This window comes from Ranitomeya imitator, chromosome 3, assembly GCF_032444005.1.
Source record: "Ranitomeya imitator isolate aRanImi1 chromosome 3, aRanImi1.pri, whole genome shotgun sequence".
NCBI classification, from domain to species: Eukaryota; Metazoa; Chordata; class Amphibia; order Anura; family Dendrobatidae; genus Ranitomeya; species Ranitomeya imitator.
The window spans coordinates 667,717,555-667,736,147 of NC_091284.1; the positions used below are offsets into that span (position 1 = coordinate 667,717,555).

The following is an 18,593-nucleotide window of genomic DNA, read 5'->3' on the forward strand; positions in this document are numbered from 1 at the left end:
GTCACAGCCTGCTCTGGGGGACACCGGTGCACCAACTGGGTGGTATGCTACTACCAATACAAGGTCCTCATTGCCTTTTGTGCCACCTCTCCCACAACATTCATCTTAAACTGCTGCTTAGTAATCTGTGCCCTTTGCATGGTCAGATTACAGAATCTGAAATATTAAAAACAGTATTATGCAGGTTACCTTGGATTCTTGTTGTTCAAGCTAAGAGCAATTTCATTCACTGCGTGAGGATGAGACATTACCAGATTGAAGCCATACTGGAACAAAAGTTGGAGAAAAACAGTTGTAAATGTCCAGGAGTCCAGAACCCAGTTCAATTGGAGACATCAATATGTGTGTATGCGTATGCGTGTATGTATGTATGTATGTATGTATGTATGTATGTATGTATGTATGTATGTGTGTTATGCATGTATGTGTGTGTTATGGATGTATGAGTGTGTGATGTATGTATGTATGTGTGTGTTATATATGTATGTGCGCGCATTTATGCAAATTTGTATGTACAGGTCCTTCTCAAAAAATTAGCATATAGTGTTAAATTTCATTATTTACCATAATGTAATGATTACAATTAAACTTTCATATATTATAGATTCATTATCCACCAACTGAAATTTGTCAGGTCTTTTATTGTTTCAATACTGATGATTTTGGCATACAACTCCTGATAACCCAAAAAACCTGTCTCAATAAATTAGCATATTTCACCCATCCAATCAAATAAAAGTGTTTTTTAATAACAAACAAAAAAACCAACAAATAATAATGTTCAGTTATGCACTCAATACTTGGTCGGGAATCCTTTGGCAGAAATGACTGCTTCAATGCGGCGTGGCATGGAGGCAATCAGCCTGTGACACTGCTGAGATGTTATGGAGGCCCAGGATGCTTCAATAGCGGCCTTAAGCTCATCCAGAGTGTTGGGTCTTGCGTCTCTCAACTTTCTCTTCACAATATCCCACAGATTCTCTATGGGGTTCAGGTCAGGAGAGTTGGCAGGCCAATTGAGCACAGTAATACCATGGTCAGTAAACCATTTACCAGTGGTTTTGGCACTGTGAGCAGGTGCCAGGTCGTGCTGAAAAATGAAATCTTCATCTCCATAAAGCATTTCAGCCGATGGAAGCATGAAGTGCTCCAAAATCTCCTGATAGCTAGCTGCATTGACCCTGCCCTTGATGAAACACAGTGGACCAACACCAGCAGCTGACATGGCACCCCACACCATCACTGACTGTGGGTACTTGACACTGGACTTCAGGCATTTTGGCATTTCCTTCTCCCCAGTCTTCCTCCAGACTCTGGCACCTTGATTTCCAAATGACATGCAAAATTTGCTTTCATCAGAAAAAAAGTACTTGGGACCACTTAGCAACAGTCCAGTGCTGCTTCTCTGTAGCTCAAAAGTGGCTTTACCTGGGGAATGCGGCACCTGTAGCCCATTTCCTGCACACGCCTGTGCACGGTGGCTCTGGATGTTTCCACACCAGACTCAGTCCACTGCTTCCTCAGGTTCCCCAAGGTCTGGAATCGGTCCTTCTCCACAATCTTCCTCACGGTCCGGTCTCCTCTTCTCGTTGTACAGCGTTTTCTGCCACATTGTTTCCTTCCAACAGACTTACCATTGAGGTGCCTTGATACAGCACTCTGGGAACAGCCTATTTGTTGAGAAATTTCTTTCTGGGTCTTACCCTCTTGCTTGAGGGTGTCAATGATGGCCTTCTTGACATCTGTCAGGTCGCTAGTCTTACCCATGATGGGGGTTTTGAGTAATGAACCAGGCAGGGAGTTTATAAAAGCCTCAGGTATCTTTTGCATGTGTTTAGAGTTAATTAGTTGATTCAGAAGATTAGGGTAATAGGTCGTTTAGAGAACCTTTTCTTGATATGCTAATTTATTGAGACAGGTTTTTTGGGTTATCAGGAGTTGTATGCCAAAATCATCAGTATTAAAACAATAAAAGACCTGACAAATTTCAGTTGGTGGATAATGAATCTATAATATATGAAAGTTTAATTGTAATCATTACATTATGGTAAATAATGAAATTTAACACTATATGCTAATTTTTTGAGAAGGACCTGTATGTATGTGTGTGTGTGTGTGTGTGTGTGTGTGTGTTATGTATGTGTGTGTGTGTGTTATGCATGTATGTGTGTGTTATGTATGTGTGTGTGCGTTTGCACATGCATGCATATGTGTGCACATGTATGTATGTGTATGTGTGCATATGTATGCATGAGTGTTCATGCATATGTATATACATGTGCGCTCATGTATGCGTATTCGTATGTATGTATGCATATGTGTGTGTTATGTATGTGTGTGTTATGTATGTAATGTATGCATGTGTATGTGTGTGCATATGTATGCATATGAGTGTTCATGTATATGTATATACATGTGCGCGCATGTATGCGTATTCGTATGTATGTGTGTGTGTTATCTATGTATGTGTGTGTGTATGTGTATATATGTGTGTATGTATTGTAAGATTGTGCTTACTGCATGTGTTGGGGGATACTCGCTTAGTAATGGGATTCAGTCACACAGGCACTTTTTTTTTTTTTTTTTTTTTTTTTAACACAAATACAGTCCATGCGGTTTATTATAGCATCATAAACCGGGTTACGCACAGTTCGTTATAAACTCCATAGAACACAGCAGGCACCAACCGGTGACATTAAGTTGCAGCTTTGACTCATGGCTTTACTCACAGTTCAGACACTACTCCTGCCAGCGCTCCCTTGGCTAGTTCCCGGGGGTGTCCGTACGCCGTATCAATGTCCGTGTCATATAGCGTACAAGACATTGGTTTGCCGTCTCTAAACACGCTGGACCTCACTTCATCCAGTTACCGTGGGAGACCGCACAGTTCATCACTATCCATGGAACACAACAAGCAACAATAGTCTGTTCCACTGGCAGATACTTCTCTGCCGTTATGATAGCCCCCTTCCCGGGTGTTACCTTTCTGGAGCTCCTGCTCCACACGCTGACCTTCTGTAAGTCCTCTCTGTCTCAGGGAAGCTGCCTTACGGGGTTCACCAACTTGCCTGGCAGGCACACATCAGTTAGTCCAGAGCCACCGAAGGTCGGTAGCTTCCACAACACAGACCGTCCAGGTCCACGGTTTCTCAGGTGCTCCAGGAAGACTCCACTCACAGGAGCTTCCAACACAGACCGTCCAGGACCACGGTCTCACTGTGCGCTATTCAGGACGTCCATCCCACCTGGGACTGTCCAACACACTGGCATGTGCTCTTCAGGACTCCTACTCCCAGGACATCCAACACAGGTTGTGCTCTTCAGGAAGCCTACTCCCAGGACTTCCAACACAGGCTACTCAGTGCAGTATTCAGGACGTCCATCCCTACAGGGGACCGTCCAACACACAGGCATGTGACCTGTCCGGGTGCTATTAAGGACGTCTGTCCAACACCCCAGGCCACCAGGTCCAAAGCCCCACCATGTGCTCATCAGGGAGACAACACTCCCAGCACAAAGGCTCTTCAGGACCTTCCAGCATAGACCATTCAGGACCACACTCAGCGACCATGTGACCCACACCCTGGTCACATTATGGAGCGGTAACCACTCCTACAGGTGTGTGTGTGTGTGTGTGTGTGTCTAGTTCGACCTGCCCATCTCTCATAACTGGCCCAGTAAGTCTCCCTTCACAACTATACAAACACTTGTGGGCCTACAGGTCCCAGAACAACAACATTACTTCAGACTTACCGCGCAGACTCCCTCTGCGACACATATCGGCCACTTACAATTCAGTCGCTCATTCACCACCATTATAACCACAGATACGCCTCCATGCATATCCCGAGGAGCACACACAGCGCCCCCTAGCTGCCACAGGGATCACTGCATCATAGTATGTTTTTATGTGTGTATTTATGTATGTGTTTGCATATGCATGCATATGAGTGTTCATGTGTATGTATATACGTGTGCGCATGTATACGTATTTGTATGAATGCATGAGTGTTATATATGTGTGTTATCTGAGTTGTAGATGAGTATATACGCATGTGTGTAATGTGTGTGTGTGTGAATGTGTGTAATGTGTGTGTGTGTGTGTGTGTGTGTGTGTGTGTGTATGTGTGTGTGTGTAATGTATGTGTGTGTGTGTAATGTATGTGTGTGTGTAATGTATGTGTGTGTGTGTGTGTGTGTATGTATGTATGTACGTATGTATGTACGTACGTACGTACGTGTCTGCTCATGTTCTCCCACCCATATTCTAAAATCAATGAGAGCATAAATGGCACCTTTTCTTTACCTGGTAATTCATAATCGCTCGCAGGCACATGATGCACACATGTACGTCATCCTTCTGACTGACCAATCTGGAGTTTTTCAAAGCTTTCTTTCCCGGTAAAGTATTGTAGCTGCTATTGGGAGAAAGTGATTTTGTGAAGGTTAGGAGGCTTTACCACCTATTACAGGACACGTTTCCTTCTCTAGTTGCACAGACTACATTGACAAATGAGTTCATATTGTTATAATATTTACATTCCAACAATGGCAGATCCTGGTGTAAAGTAATGATTACAATGTGGTTGGATTCTTGTGGCAGTAACACCCAAAAAATAAAAATGGGTCGTACAATGTTGATATAATAAAATAATCTAATAATCTTCAGCAGAAATAGGTACTATTGTTTGCAAGGTTTTTTTAAATCATGTGTGACAGGGGTCACAGTTCTTATTTCTGCTCTCAGTAGGACATCGCGGTGTTGGCACGCACCACTAATAATTCTAATATTATGTAACCATCAACAGGAGAATGATAATTCACGGGAGCTTATGAATGGAAAAGGACCCTTCATATTTCCAGGTGCTACTTGCTCACATTTTCAAGAGTGGACAAGATATGGAAGAATCACAAACATGGCACATTGGCAGGTCGGCTGCAGGGACAAGGAGCTAGCACACAGATACATACCGGAGCACAGACTGGCGGGCAGAGCGAGCAAGGCCGTTGGCGAAAGGGGCAGGGAGGGCGTTGGGATTCTGCAGATCCTCGATGGATCTGCTCCACGATTTGGACTTTTCAACCAAGCCATCCTCCCCGTTTTCCAGGCCATCAAAATCAAACCTACATCAAGAGGATACAGAAGAAGCTTGAGCGGCCAGGGGGCAGAGAGAGGACTGGATAAAGCAAAGCTACAAAGCAGCAGAATGGTTTCCAGACTGAAAATGCGCAATGGCTGGAGTGACTGGTACCGAAAAACAGACGACGGCAAACTCAGCTCCAGATGGAAGGCGGTGCAGGGTGGAAACGTTATTGGGGCACATGCTTCTACTTCAGCTCTAAGGGACGGAGCTGTACAAGCATCACCATCACTATTAGTGCGGAGAGGTTCTCCTCATCATCACACCTAAGCCCTTACAGCTGTGCATACTCCTGCACGATGAGTCTATACTTACATAACCGCGCACTGTGCGAAGGACAGATACTCCACCAACACATCCAGGCCCTTGTTATCATTGTTCAAAAACTCCCGCACCCACCTGGAAAAAAGCATAAAAGTGTCTGTATCAGAAAAGAGCATGTCAGATCACATTTATAATGGGCTCTGTATACACTAATTCTGCAGCGTCCGCTTATAATGGAAGAGAGACGTCTACGGCATCCACCGGCCCCCAGGAACAAGGGCGGCTTCTCTAATTAAAAAAAAAAAAACACTATAGAATGACGTATGAAGATGCCTTATTTCAAAATAACGTCTTCAATTAGTAGTTAGTAAATCTTGGAATAATTGACCAGTGTAAACCATTGCGGCACATATCTAGACCAATGTACCGTAAACCATCGGGGCACATATCTAGACCAATGTAAACCAGTAGGGCACATATCCAGACCAATGTAAACCAGTGTGGCACATATCTAGGCCAATGTAAACCAGCGGGGCACATATCTAGACCAATGTCAACCAGCAGGGTACATATCCAGACCAATGTAAACCAGCGGGCACATATCTATACCAATGTACACCAGCGGGCACATATCTATACCAATGTAAACCAGCAGGGCACATATCTAGACCAATGTAAACCAGCAGGGCACATATCTAGACCAATGTAAACCAGCAGGGCACATATCTAGACCAATGTAAACCAGCAGGGCACATATCTAGACCAATGTAAACCAGCAGGGCACATATCTAGGCCAATGTAAACAAGCGGGTCACATATCTAGACCAATGTACCGTAAACCATCGGGGCACATATCTAGACCAATGTAAACCAGTAGGGCACATATTCAGACCAATGTAAACCAGCGTGGCACATATCTAGGCCAATGTAAACCAGCGGGGCACATATCTAGACCAATGTAAACCAGCGGGGCACATATCTAGACCAATGTAAACCAGCAGGGCACATATCTAGACCAATGTAAACCAGCAGGGCACATATCTAGACCAATGTAAACCAGCAGGGCACATATCTAGACCAATGTAAACCAGCAGGGCACATATCTAGACCAATGTAAACCAGCAGGGCACATATCTAGACCAATGTAAACCAGCAGGGCACATATCTAGGCCAATGTAAACAAGCGGGTCACATATCTAGACCAATGTAAACCAGCGGGTCACATATCTAGGCCAATGTAAACAAGCGGGTCACATATCTAGACCAATGTAAACCAGCAGGGCACATATCCAGACCAATGTAAACAAGCAGGGCACATAGCCATACCAATGTAAACCAACAGGGCACATATCCAGACCAATGTAAACCAGCAGGGCACATATCTAGGCCAATGTAAACCAGCAGGGTACATAGCCATACCAATGTAAACCAGCAGGGTACATATATTTAGACTAATGTAAACCAGCAAGATACATATCCAGATGAATGTAAACCGGCAGGGCACATATCCATACCAATGTAACCAGCAGGGCACATATCCATACCAATGTAACCAGCAGGGAACATATCGAGACCAATGTAAACCAACAGGGCACATATCTATACAGAGTAAACCAGCAGAGCACATATCCATAATGTAAACAAGCAAGGAACATATGTAGACCAATGTAAACCATCAGGGCACATACAGTACAGACCGAAAGTTTGGACACACCTTCTTATTTAACCCCTTCATGACCTTGGGATTTTCAGTTTTTCCGTGTTTGTTTTTCACTCCCCTCCTTCCCAGAGCCATAACTTTTATTTTTCCATCAATATGGCCATGTGAGGGCTTATTTTTTGCGGGACGAGTTGTACTTTTGAACAAGATCATTGGTTTTAGCAGGTTGTGTACTAGAAAACGGGAAAAAAATTCCAAGTGCGCTGAAATTGCAAAAAAGAAAGTGCAATCTCACACTTTTATTTTGTTTGGCTTTTTTGCTAGTTTCACTAAATGCTAAAACTGATATTATGATTCTCCAGGTCATTACGAGTTCATAGACACCAAACATGACTAGGTTATTTTTTATCTAAGTGGTGAAAAAAAATTACAAACTTTGCTAAAAAAAAATAAAAAAAATGCACCATTTTCCGATACCGTAGCGTCTCCATTTTTCGTGATCTGGGGCTGGTTGAGGGCTTATTTTTTGCGTTCCAAGCTGACGCTTTTATTGATACCATTTTTGTGCAGATATGTTCTTTTGATCGCCCGTTATTGCATTTTAATGCAATGTCGCGGCGACCAAAAAAACTTAATTCTGGCGTTTCAAATTTTTTTCTCTACGCCGTTTAGCGATCAGGTTAATGCTTTTTTTTTTTTTTTTTTATTGATAGATCGGGCGATACCAAATATGTGTAGGTTGTTTTTTTTTATTGTTTTTTTTTGAATGGGGCGAAAGGGGGGTGATTTAAACTTTTATATTTTTTATTTTTTCACATTTTTTTTTTTTTTTTTTACTTTTGCCATGCTTCAATAGCCTCCATGGGAGGCTAGAAGTTTGGATGCCTTGAGTGTTAATGTACAATTTTCATAGTCATGAAAATACAGAAAAATCTTTAAATGAGAAGGTGTGTCCAAACTTTTGTCCTGTACTGTATCTATACAGTGTAAACCAGCAGGGCACATACAGTCATGGCCAAAAGTATTTACACCCCTGCAATTCTGTCAGATAATACTCATTTTCTTCCTGAAAATGATTGCAAACACAAAGTCTTTGGTATTATTATCTTCATTTAATTTGTCTTAAATGAAAAAACACAAAAGAGAATGAAGCAAAAAGCAAAACATTGATCATTTCACACAAAACTCCAAGAATGGGCCAGACAAAAGTATTGGCACCCTCAGCCTAATACTTGGTTGCACAACCTTTAGCCAAAATAACTGACCAACCGCTTCCGGTAACCATCAATGAGTTTCTTACAATGCTCTGCTGGAATTTTAGACCATTCTTCTTTGGCAAACTGCTCCAGGTCCCTGATATTTGAAGGGCGCCTTCTCCAAACTGCCATTTTTAGATCTCTCCACAGGTGTTCTATGGGATTCTGGTCTGGACTCATTGCTGGCCGCCTTAGAAGTCTCCAGTGCTTTCTCTCAAACCATTTTCTAGTGCTTTTTGAAGTGTGTTTTGGGTCATTGTCCTGCTGGAAGACCCATGACCTCTGAGGGAGACACCGCTTTCTCACACTGGGCCCTACATTATGCTGCAAAATTTGTTGGTAGTCTTCAGACTTCATAATGCCATGCACACAGTCAAGCAGTCCAGTGCCAGAGGCAGCAAAGCAACCCCAAAACATCAGGGAACCTCCGCCATGTTTGGCTGTAGGGACCGTTTTCTTTTCTTTGAATGCCTCTTTTTTTCTCCTGTAAACTCTATGTTGATGTCTTTGCCCAAAAAAGCTCTACTTTTGTCTCATCTAACCAGAGAACATTCTTCCAAAACGTTTTAGGCTTTTTCAGGTAAGTTTTGGCAAACTCCAGCCTGGCTTTTTTAGGTCTCGGGGTAAGAAGTGTGGTCTTCCTGGGTCTCCTACCATACAGTCCCTTTTCATTCAGACTCCGACGGATAGTACGGGTTGACACTGTTGTACCCTCGGACTGCAGGGCAGCTTGAACTTGTTTGGATGTTAGTCGTAGTTCTTTATCCAACATCCACACAATCTTGCGTTGAAATCTCTTGTCAATTTTTCTTTTCCGTCCACATCTAGGGAGGTTAGCCACAGTGCCATGGGCTTTAAACTTCTTGATGACACTGCGCACAGCAGACACAGGAACATTCAGGTCTTTGGAGATGGACTTGTAGCCTTGAGATTGCTCATGCTTCCACACAATTTGGTTTCTCAAGTCCTCAGACAGTTCTTTGGTCTTCTTTCTTTTCTCCATGCTCAATGTGGTACACACAAGGACACAGGACAGAGGTTGAGTCAACTTTAATCCATGTCAACTGGCTGCAAGTGTGATTTAGTTATTGCCAACACCTGTTAGGTGCCACAGGTAAATTACAGGTGCTGTTAATTACACAAATTAGAGAAGCATCACATGATTTTTCGAACAGTGCCAATACTTTTGTCCACCCCCTTTTTTATGTTTGGTGTGGAATTATATCAAATTTGGCTTAAGACAATTCTTTTTGTGGAGGGAATTCTAAGGGATGCTATACTGGAGTATCTGAAGAGGAATAACCTCATGGCCCAGTATCAGCACGGGTTTACTAGGGACCGTTCATGTCAGACTAATTTGATCAGTTTCTATGAAGAGGCAAGTTCCGGATTGGACCAAGGGAACCCAGTGGATGTAGTGTATATGGACTTTTCAAAAGCTTTTGATATGGTGCCACACAAAAGGTTGATACATAAAATGAGAATAATGGGGATAGGGGAAAATATGTGTAAGTGGGTTGAGAGCTGGCTCAGGGATAGGAAACAAAGGGTGGTTATTAATGGAGCACACTCGGACTGGGTCGCGGTTAGCAGTGGGGTACCACATGGGTCAGTATTGGGCCCTCTTCTTTTTAACATATTTATTAATGACCTTGTAGGGGGGCATTCAGAGTAGAATTTCAATATTTGCAGATGACACTAAACTCTGCAGGGTAATTAATACAGAGGAGGACAATTTTATATTACAGGATGATTTATGTAAACTAGAAGCTTGGGCTGATAAATGGCAAATGAGCTTTAATGGGGATAAATGTAAGGTCATGCACTTGGGTAGAAGTAATAAGACGTATAATTATGTGCTTAATTCTAAAACTCTGGGCAAAACCGTCAATGAAAAAGACCTGGGTGTATGGGTGGATGACAAACTCATGTTCAGTGGCCAGTGTCAGGCAGCTGTTACAAAGGCAAATAAAATAATGGGATGCATTAAAAGAGGCATAGATGCTCATGAGGAGAATATAATTTTACCTCTATACAAGTCACTAGTTCGACCGCACTTAGAATACCGTTCACAGTTCTGGTCTCCGGTGTATAAGAAAGACATAGCTGAACTGGAGCGGGTGCAGAGAAGAGCGACCAAGGTTATTAGAGGACGGGGGGTCTGCAATACCAAGATAGGTTATTACACTTGGGGCTATTTAGTTTGGAAAAATGAAGACTAAGGGGTGATCTTATTTTAATGTATAAATATATGAGGGGACAGTACAAAGACCTTTCTGATGATCTTTTTAATCATAGACCTGAAACAGGGACAAGGGGGCATCCTCTGCGTTTAGAGGAAAAAAGGTTTAAGCATAATAACAGACGTGGATTCTTTACTGTAAGAGCAGTGAGACTATGGAACTCTCTGCCGTATGATGTTGTAATGAGTGATTCATTACTTAAATTTAAGAGGGGACTGGATACCTTTCTGGAAAAGTATAATGTTACAGGGTATATACACTAGATTCCTTGATAGGGCGTTGATCCAGGGAACTAGTCTGATTGCCGTATGTGGAGTCGGGAAGGAATTTTTTTCCCCAATGTGGAGCTTACTCTTTGCCACGTGGTTTTTTTTTTTTGCCTTCCTCTGGATCAACATGTTAGGGCATGTTAGGTTAGGCTATGGGTTGAACTAGATGGACTTATAGTCTTCCTTCGACCTTAATAACTATGTAACTATAATACCAAATAATTTGTGTTTGCAATCATTTTCAGGAAGAAAATGAGTATTATCTGACAGAATTGCAGGGGTGTCAATACTTTTGGCCATGACTGTATCTATACAGTGTAAACCAGCAGGACACATATCTATACTGTGTAAACCAAGCAGGGCAAAACAGCAACAAAACATGCATATTATCTGAGCACTCCAAAGACACCTGAGCATACTCTATTAACACGTTCGCTCATCACTAATTGCAATGTATTTACAATAGTACTTGGCTTGTAAACTTTATGCAGAAATAAGCTGTATATATGCGTTTATGTTTATACAGTTGCAATCAAAATTATTCAGCCCACATTACAAATTAGGCTTATTAACAAAATTTACAAACTTTCTGCAGTTCGTAATACATCAGTCAAATAAGATCAAATTAAAGAGCTCAACAAAAACAATATGACAAGTGTTTGCTCCAAATTCATCACAAAATAACACTTTAATGACTGCGGTCTCAGATTTATTCATGTGCTTCACGACAAGCGTCTCTAGTACTAGAGCACCTTTAGCTGTTATGACCTGCTGTAAACATGATGCATAGTCACACACCAGTTTCTTGCAGCGTTCCTGAGGAGGATCAGATCATTCCTAGGGATTTATGGCCTCCAGTTCACTAATATTAGAGTTCAAGAAAGTGGTCCAAAAAGTAAAGAGATCATTATCTTGCACAATCGAGGAAAATAGTCAAGAAAGATAGTATAGTAAAGGCACTGACTGCTCCTAGAACTGGCTACACTAGTTGGACGTAGCAGAAAGGGGAGGCAATCACCGTATGCCACCAAACTCTTGAGGAGGTCAGTGGTCAAAAACCCCTTTAAGTGACTGCAAAGACCTGCAGCAAAATTTGGTGGCAGCAGGCACTCGCATATCAATTTAGCATGCGACTTACTTTGCAAACTGACTGTCTCCATGCAAGAACTCCAAGCCATCATCTCTGATCCAAAAGCACAAGAAAAGTAGGCAAAAATATGCTTAAAATCATAAATAAACCCCAGAAGTTTGGGGATTCTGTTCTGTAGAGCAAATAAACAAAACAAACTTTTTGGGTATGTTGGCAACTCTGGAGGGGGAAGGGGGTGGTGGTGAAGAATGATGCACAAGCTGAAAACACCAAGCCTACAAAGAATCATAGTGGTGGCTCAGTGATGCTCTGGAGCTGCTAAGGCAACAAGTCATAAGAGCCAAAGGTTTTCTACTAGGTTCCAAAGATGCTTGAGCCTAAAGGGGCTGAATATTTCAGAGATTGCAAAAGTCATATTTTGTGCAGACTTTGGAGATAGTATTTGTTATATGAATTATGTTAAGCCAATTCAATTGTTCTTGTCTCAATAGTTTATTGCCAACAGCAGCAAGTTTGGAAATTTTGCAATGGGGTTGAATTTGGATTGGAAAGATTATAATTATGCACACACACACACACACACGTTTATACAATATATATATCTACTATATAATTGTCTATGGGTCACTTCCATCTGTCTGTCCTTCTGTCACGGTTATTCATTCGCTGATTGGTCTCGGCAGCTGCCTGTCATGGCTGCCGCGACCAATCAGCGACGGGCATAGTCCGGAAGAAAATGGCCGCTCCTTACTCCCCACAGTCAGTGCCTGTCGCCCGCATACTCCCCTCCGCTCACCGCTAACACAGGGTTAATGCCGGCGGTATCGGACAGCGTTATGCCGCGGGTAACGCACTCTGTTACTGCCGCCATTAACCCTGTGTGTCCCCAACTTTTTACTATTGATGCTGCGTATGCAGCATCAATAGTAAAGCGATCTAATGTTAAAAATAATAATAAAAAAAAACAAAAAAAACCTTATTCTCACCTTCCGCCGTCGCCTCCTCTCCTTGGCACTGCACGCGGCAGGTTCCGCTTCCAAAGATGCTATGGGAGAAGGACCTTCCATGACGTCATGGTCATGTGACCGCAACGTCATGGAAGGTCCTGCGCTCATACCAATCCTGGGACCGGACACCGCACACAAGCGCCGGATCTACAACGGGCTCTTCGGATGGCGAGTATGTTTCTTTTTTATTTTTTAACCTGTTACATACGTGACTGGGCAATATACTACGTGGCTGGGCAATATACTACGTGGCTGGGCAATATACTATGTGGCTGGGCAATATACTACATCGCTGTGCAATATACTACGTCGCTGTGCAATATTCTACGTGCCTGGGCAATATACTACGTGGCTCTGTACTGTACATTACGTGCCTGGGCAATATACTACGTGGCTCTGTGCTGTATATTACGTGGCTGTGCAATATACTACGTGGCTGTGCAATATACTACGTGGCTGTGCAATATACTACGTGGCTGGGCAATATATCTACAACAGGCTCTTCGGATGGTGAGTATGTTTCTTTTTTATTTTGTAACCTGTTACATACGTGACTGGGCAATATACTACCTGGCTGGGCAATATACTACGTGTCTGGGCAATATACTACGTGGCTGTGCAATATACTACGTGACTGGGCAATATACTACGTGGACATGCATATTCTAGAATACCCGATGCGTTAGAATCAGGCCACTATCTAGTGTATATATATATATATATATATATATATATATATATATATATATATATATATATATATATATATATATATATATATATATATATATATATATATATATATATATATTGTGAGGCTGTGGCCTCTGATACAGCTAGGGGGCGCTGTTTGTTCTCCCCAGGTTGTGCATGCAGACGGATGAAGTCCATAGGTGTGCATGAGAGTCACGGATCTCCGGTCTGGGTTTTCCATGTGGCTGAAGGCCACAGGTTTGTGTGTGTTTAAAAGCCCTGCAGTAAGGGGTATGGGTGTGTCAGGTGTCTGGCCAGGAGAGGCCAGGTGCACGTCGGTGTCAGACTGGTGTGTGCTGGTCTGCAGAGTGCATGGAGGCCAGCAGAGCCAGCACCCAGGGCAGCTGAATAGCCTGGCACCCACAGCGTACACAGAGATGCAAGTCGTCCATGGTACTGGTCTCGGATGTGGACAGTCCTGTGCCCGGAGGTGGATGTCCTGTACCCGAAAGAGGACTAGAATGTGTAACGATTGCAAACAGGTGGATATGGTGCCCGGCTGCTATCCGGAGGATATCCTGAACTGTGTACGACTGTGTGAGTAAGGAGTCTGTAAAGAGACTGTGATACAGCGATGCAGGACACCCACGAGAACTAGTCAGAGGAAGGCTGGCGTGTGTAGTGTCTGCAACATATGAGGCTGTGTGTATGGAGACGTATAGAGACTATGAAATGGCGTGCGGTCGCCCAGGGAAACTGGACAGGGGGATCTAAAGCCATGTGATATGTATTGGTTTGAACTGGTGTAAACTGGTCACTAATAATATCTACTGAAGTTATATGCATTTATGTGAATTGGACTTTAATGCTGTGAAGAAACACATTAAAAGAGACTTTTGTGTTTGAATTTGTGGGTCACTGCTTCTTCACTGCGTACGATGCTACTGCAGCTTTACAATATACACATGTTAGTGTATACAAAAAGTGTTGAAATGCAATATATTATAAACCAGGGTTACAGAATACTGGCTCAGTGGTTAACCGTATAGTTGTGCAGCGCTTGGACCCTTACTGGTGCAGTAATGAGGAAACACTTCAGGACAGGGTTACAGAATGGTGGCTCAGTGGTTAGCAGTATTGCTGTGCAGCGCTGGGACCCTTATATATGGGCATATACACATATTTTGCATTGCTCACATCTGCGGGATTCCATCTTAGCACACACTTGAGGTAGACGCTCTCTATGAAGTAAGTGTATGCCGACGTGTAACTGGTTCTTCCAGGACTCGCAGTTCAGTGCGTATGACAGCTCGGCAGGATAGCCCTCAGCCTGACACGGTGTATAAGTATAGGAGGGCCTCCGCTATACCAGGAAAGAACAAACAGAAGTGAGCGCTTCTCAGCTCGAGGACTGTTGTGTCTGAGGTACCATAATTATCCGGCAGCCTCAGTCACAGGATTAGTCAGCAGTTCAATAGCAGAACATAATGATATCAATATGCTGAAGGAGGAGCGGCCGGGGAAAGGCCATTATATAGACACAAGACGCCCCGGGCAGATTTATCAGCGTGAGCTCCGGAAAGCTCTTACGTGCCGTACTCCGCAGGATGAACACTGCTGAATTTCCGCTAACTACATTCCTCCCACTATAGATTCACTTATATCACATTCTTATTTTAGGTCCATTTTTGCCAAAGTGCATCCCAATAGAATCAGTTTCTTAGGTTGTCCTGATATTTTTCTTGCTGCTTATATGGTTTCAACATATTCCACAGCCCTGTACACAGCATGTCTTTTCTTTCCAGCCCCCGATTCCCGTGCTGCTCGCAAATCTTATGTCTCCAGCAGAAAGCCATTTAACCGATCCATATGTTTGTGGAGTGAGGTAAGAACTGGAGTAAAACGGAGGAATGTAAAGACAAGGAGAATGTGCTAACTCCCTGCTGATGTTGTCCTTGGTTGGCTTTATGCCCAGGACCCCAGCACTGCACAGCAATACTGCTAACCACTGAGCCGCTATTCTGAAACACCATCCTGAAGTCCTTCCTCATTACTGCACCAGTAAGGGTCCCAGTGCTGCACAGCAATACTGCTAACCACTGAGCCGCCATTCTGAAACACCATCCTGAAGTCCTTCCTCATTACTGCACCAGTAAGGGTCCCAGTGCTGCATAGCAATACTGCTAACCACTGAGCCGCCATTCTGTAACCCTGTCCCGAAGTCCTTCCTCATTACTGCACCAGTAAGGGTCCCAGCACTGCACAGCTATACTGCTAACCACTGAACCGCCATTCTGAAACACCATCCTGAAGTCCTTCCTCATTACTGCACCAGTAAGGGTCCCAGTGCTGCACAGCAATACTGCTAACCACTGAGCTGCCATTCTGAAACACCATCCTGAAGTCCTTCCTCATTACTGCACCAGTAAGGGTCCCAGCACTGCACAGCTATACTGCTAACCACTGAACCGCCATTCTGAAACACCATCCTGAAGTCCTTCCTCATTACTGCACCAGTAAGGGTCCCAGCACTGCACAGCTATACTGCTAACCACTGAACCGCCATTCTGAAACACCATCCTGAAGTCCTTCCTCATTACTGCACCAGTAAGGGTCCCAGTGCTGCACAGCAATACTGCTAACCACTGAGCTGCCATTCTGAAACACCATCCTGAAGTCCTTCCTCATTACTGCACCAGTAAGGGTCCCAGTGCTGCACAGCAATACTGCTAACCACTGAGCTGCCATTCTGAAACACCATCCTGAAGTCCTTCCTCATTACTGCACCAGTAAGGGTCCCAGCACTGCACAGCAATACTGCTAACCACTGAGCCACCATTCTGAAACACCATCCTGAAGTCCTTTCTCATTACTGCACCAGTAAGGGTCCCAGTGCTGCACAGCAATACTGCTAACCACTGAACCGCCATTCTGAAACACCATCCTGAAGTCCTTTCTCATTACTGCACCAGTAAGGGTCCCAGTGCTGCACAGCTATACTGCTAACCACTGAGCCGCCATTCTGAAACACCATCCTGAAGTCCTTCCTCATTACTGCACCAGTAAGGGCCTCAGAGCTGCACAGCTATACTGCTAACCAATAATAATAATTAGAAAAAAAGAAAAAATATGATGGCGGTGAAGCAGTCACAAAAACGACTGGCGTTTTTGGCTTTAAAAACTATGCAGGTGTGATTGGCTGCAGAGGTCAGGAACATCGACAGGTCACTTCACCAGTGAAGCAGAAGCAGTGGGGGGCCAAGCATGGACACGCTGCCGTAGAGGATGATGAGGTGAGGGGTAGTTACTCCTCGTTATTTTATACCATTGTAGGCAATCTGTAAAAGACAAAATCATCAAGTTGGAAAATTTCTTTCACCACTGTGAAAATCTGTGTGAACAAGTGAAGAACCTGCAGGAGTCTCACCCCTTGTCATGGTGGAGCTGCCACTACTAGCACAGAAAGAAAGTGATCTACACAAGAGGAAGAGTGCTAACAGCAGAGACTGTTCGGAGGATGACAAGCGTAGGCGGAAAGCAAGAGAAGAAAGTGCTCACAGCTTGTCCACGCTCTGAGGAGACATTATGGGGTCTGCGGCGGGGAATGTACGCAGCAATCGGTGGCATTAGTCATCCGTGGTATTAGTGCATCAGTTTCTTTCCTCTGTAGGATGTTGTGGCACGATCTAGTTATACATGGGGTATAAGGTTATACAGTCCCCCAAACTCCTGATCAATGTTCTTCTAACCTTTGCCTGACATTGCCATCTCCGTTTGCGGTTCCACCATTACTCCAAAGCAACATGCCCGCTGCCTTGGGGTCATCCTTGATTCTGACCTTTCATTCACCCCCCACATCCGATCACTGGCTCGCTCTTCTTACCTGCATCTCAAAAACATTTCTAGAATTCGCCCTTTTCTTACTTTCGACTCTGCAAAAACTCTTACTGTTTCACTTATTCATTCTCGTCTGGACTATTGTAACTCTCTACTAATCGGCCTCCCTCTTACCAAACTCTCCCCGCTCCAATCTGTCCTGAATGCTGCTGCCAGGATCATATTCCTCACCAACCGTTACACCGATGCCTCTACCTTGTGCCAGTCATTACACTGGTTACCCATCCACTCAAGAATCCAGTACAAAACTACTACCCTCATCCACAAAGCACTCCATGGCTCAGCACCACCCTACATCTCCTCTCTGGTCTCAGTCTACCACCCTACCCGTGCCCTCCGCTCCGCTGATGACCTCAGGTTAGCATCCTCAATAATCAGAACCTCCCACTCCCGTCTCCAAGACTTTACACGTGCTGCGCCGATTCTTTGGAATGCACTACCTAGGATAATACGATTAATCCCCAATCCCCACAGTTTTAAGCGTGCCCTAAAAACTCATTTGTTCAGACTGGCCTACCGCCTCAATGCATTAACCTAACGATCCCTGTGTGGCCTATATTAAAAAAAAAAAAAAAAAATTAATTAACTGGTTCATGCAGCTTTACATGAACACCCAAGCCTTACACTATGGCTGGTCCGAATAACTATAGCAATTGTTACCATCCACCTCTCGTGTCTCCCCTTTTCCTCATAGTTTGTAAGCTTACGAGCAGGGCCCTCACTCCTCTTGGTATCTGTTTTGAACTGTATTTCTGTTATGCTGTAATGTCTATTGTATGTACAAGTCCCCTCTATAATTTGTAAAGCGCTGCGGAATATGTTGGCGCTATATAAATAAAAATTATTATTATTATTATTATTATTCTATGTCAAACGACACATTCTTAATAAAAGTAGAGGAAGGCAGCCCCCAATGTAATTACAAGAGATGGCGACATATAGTTTGTATAGTTATTGGGATACGGCGCCTGGTGTGGTGGTTTTTTTGCACCCCAACAGTGACACCCAATGGCACCCTGACCCCCAATGAGTGGATTAATTCCAATAGATAAGGTATTAGGAATCGTAATGGC

At 43.6% G+C, this 18,593-nt stretch overlaps 1 protein-coding gene across 6 annotated transcripts in view; it reads right to left on the reverse strand.

Annotated features, from left to right (window-relative positions):
• The window catches only part of LOC138670711 (formin-like protein 3), a 125,522-nt gene that overhangs the window by 38,278 nt on the left and 68,651 nt on the right, over positions 1 to 18,593 (reverse strand). For 3 of the 6 annotated variants that reach the window (XR_011319372.1, XM_069758319.1, XM_069758317.1), the window contains exons 5-8: positions 5,457 to 5,540; positions 4,972 to 5,124; positions 4,307 to 4,418; positions 190 to 266 (exon numbers count right to left, since the gene is read on the reverse strand). Coding sequence is in view for 5 of the 6 variants with exons in the window: in XM_069758319.1 (XP_069614420.1) it covers positions 190 to 266; positions 4,307 to 4,418; positions 4,972 to 5,124; positions 5,457 to 5,540 (426 nt within the window). In the remaining variant the exon portion in view is untranslated. The remainder of the gene's footprint in view (positions 1 to 189; positions 267 to 4,306; positions 4,419 to 4,971; positions 5,125 to 5,456; positions 5,541 to 18,593) is intronic. The other 3 variants (XM_069758320.1, XM_069758316.1, XM_069758318.1) reach the window with 2 other exon arrangements.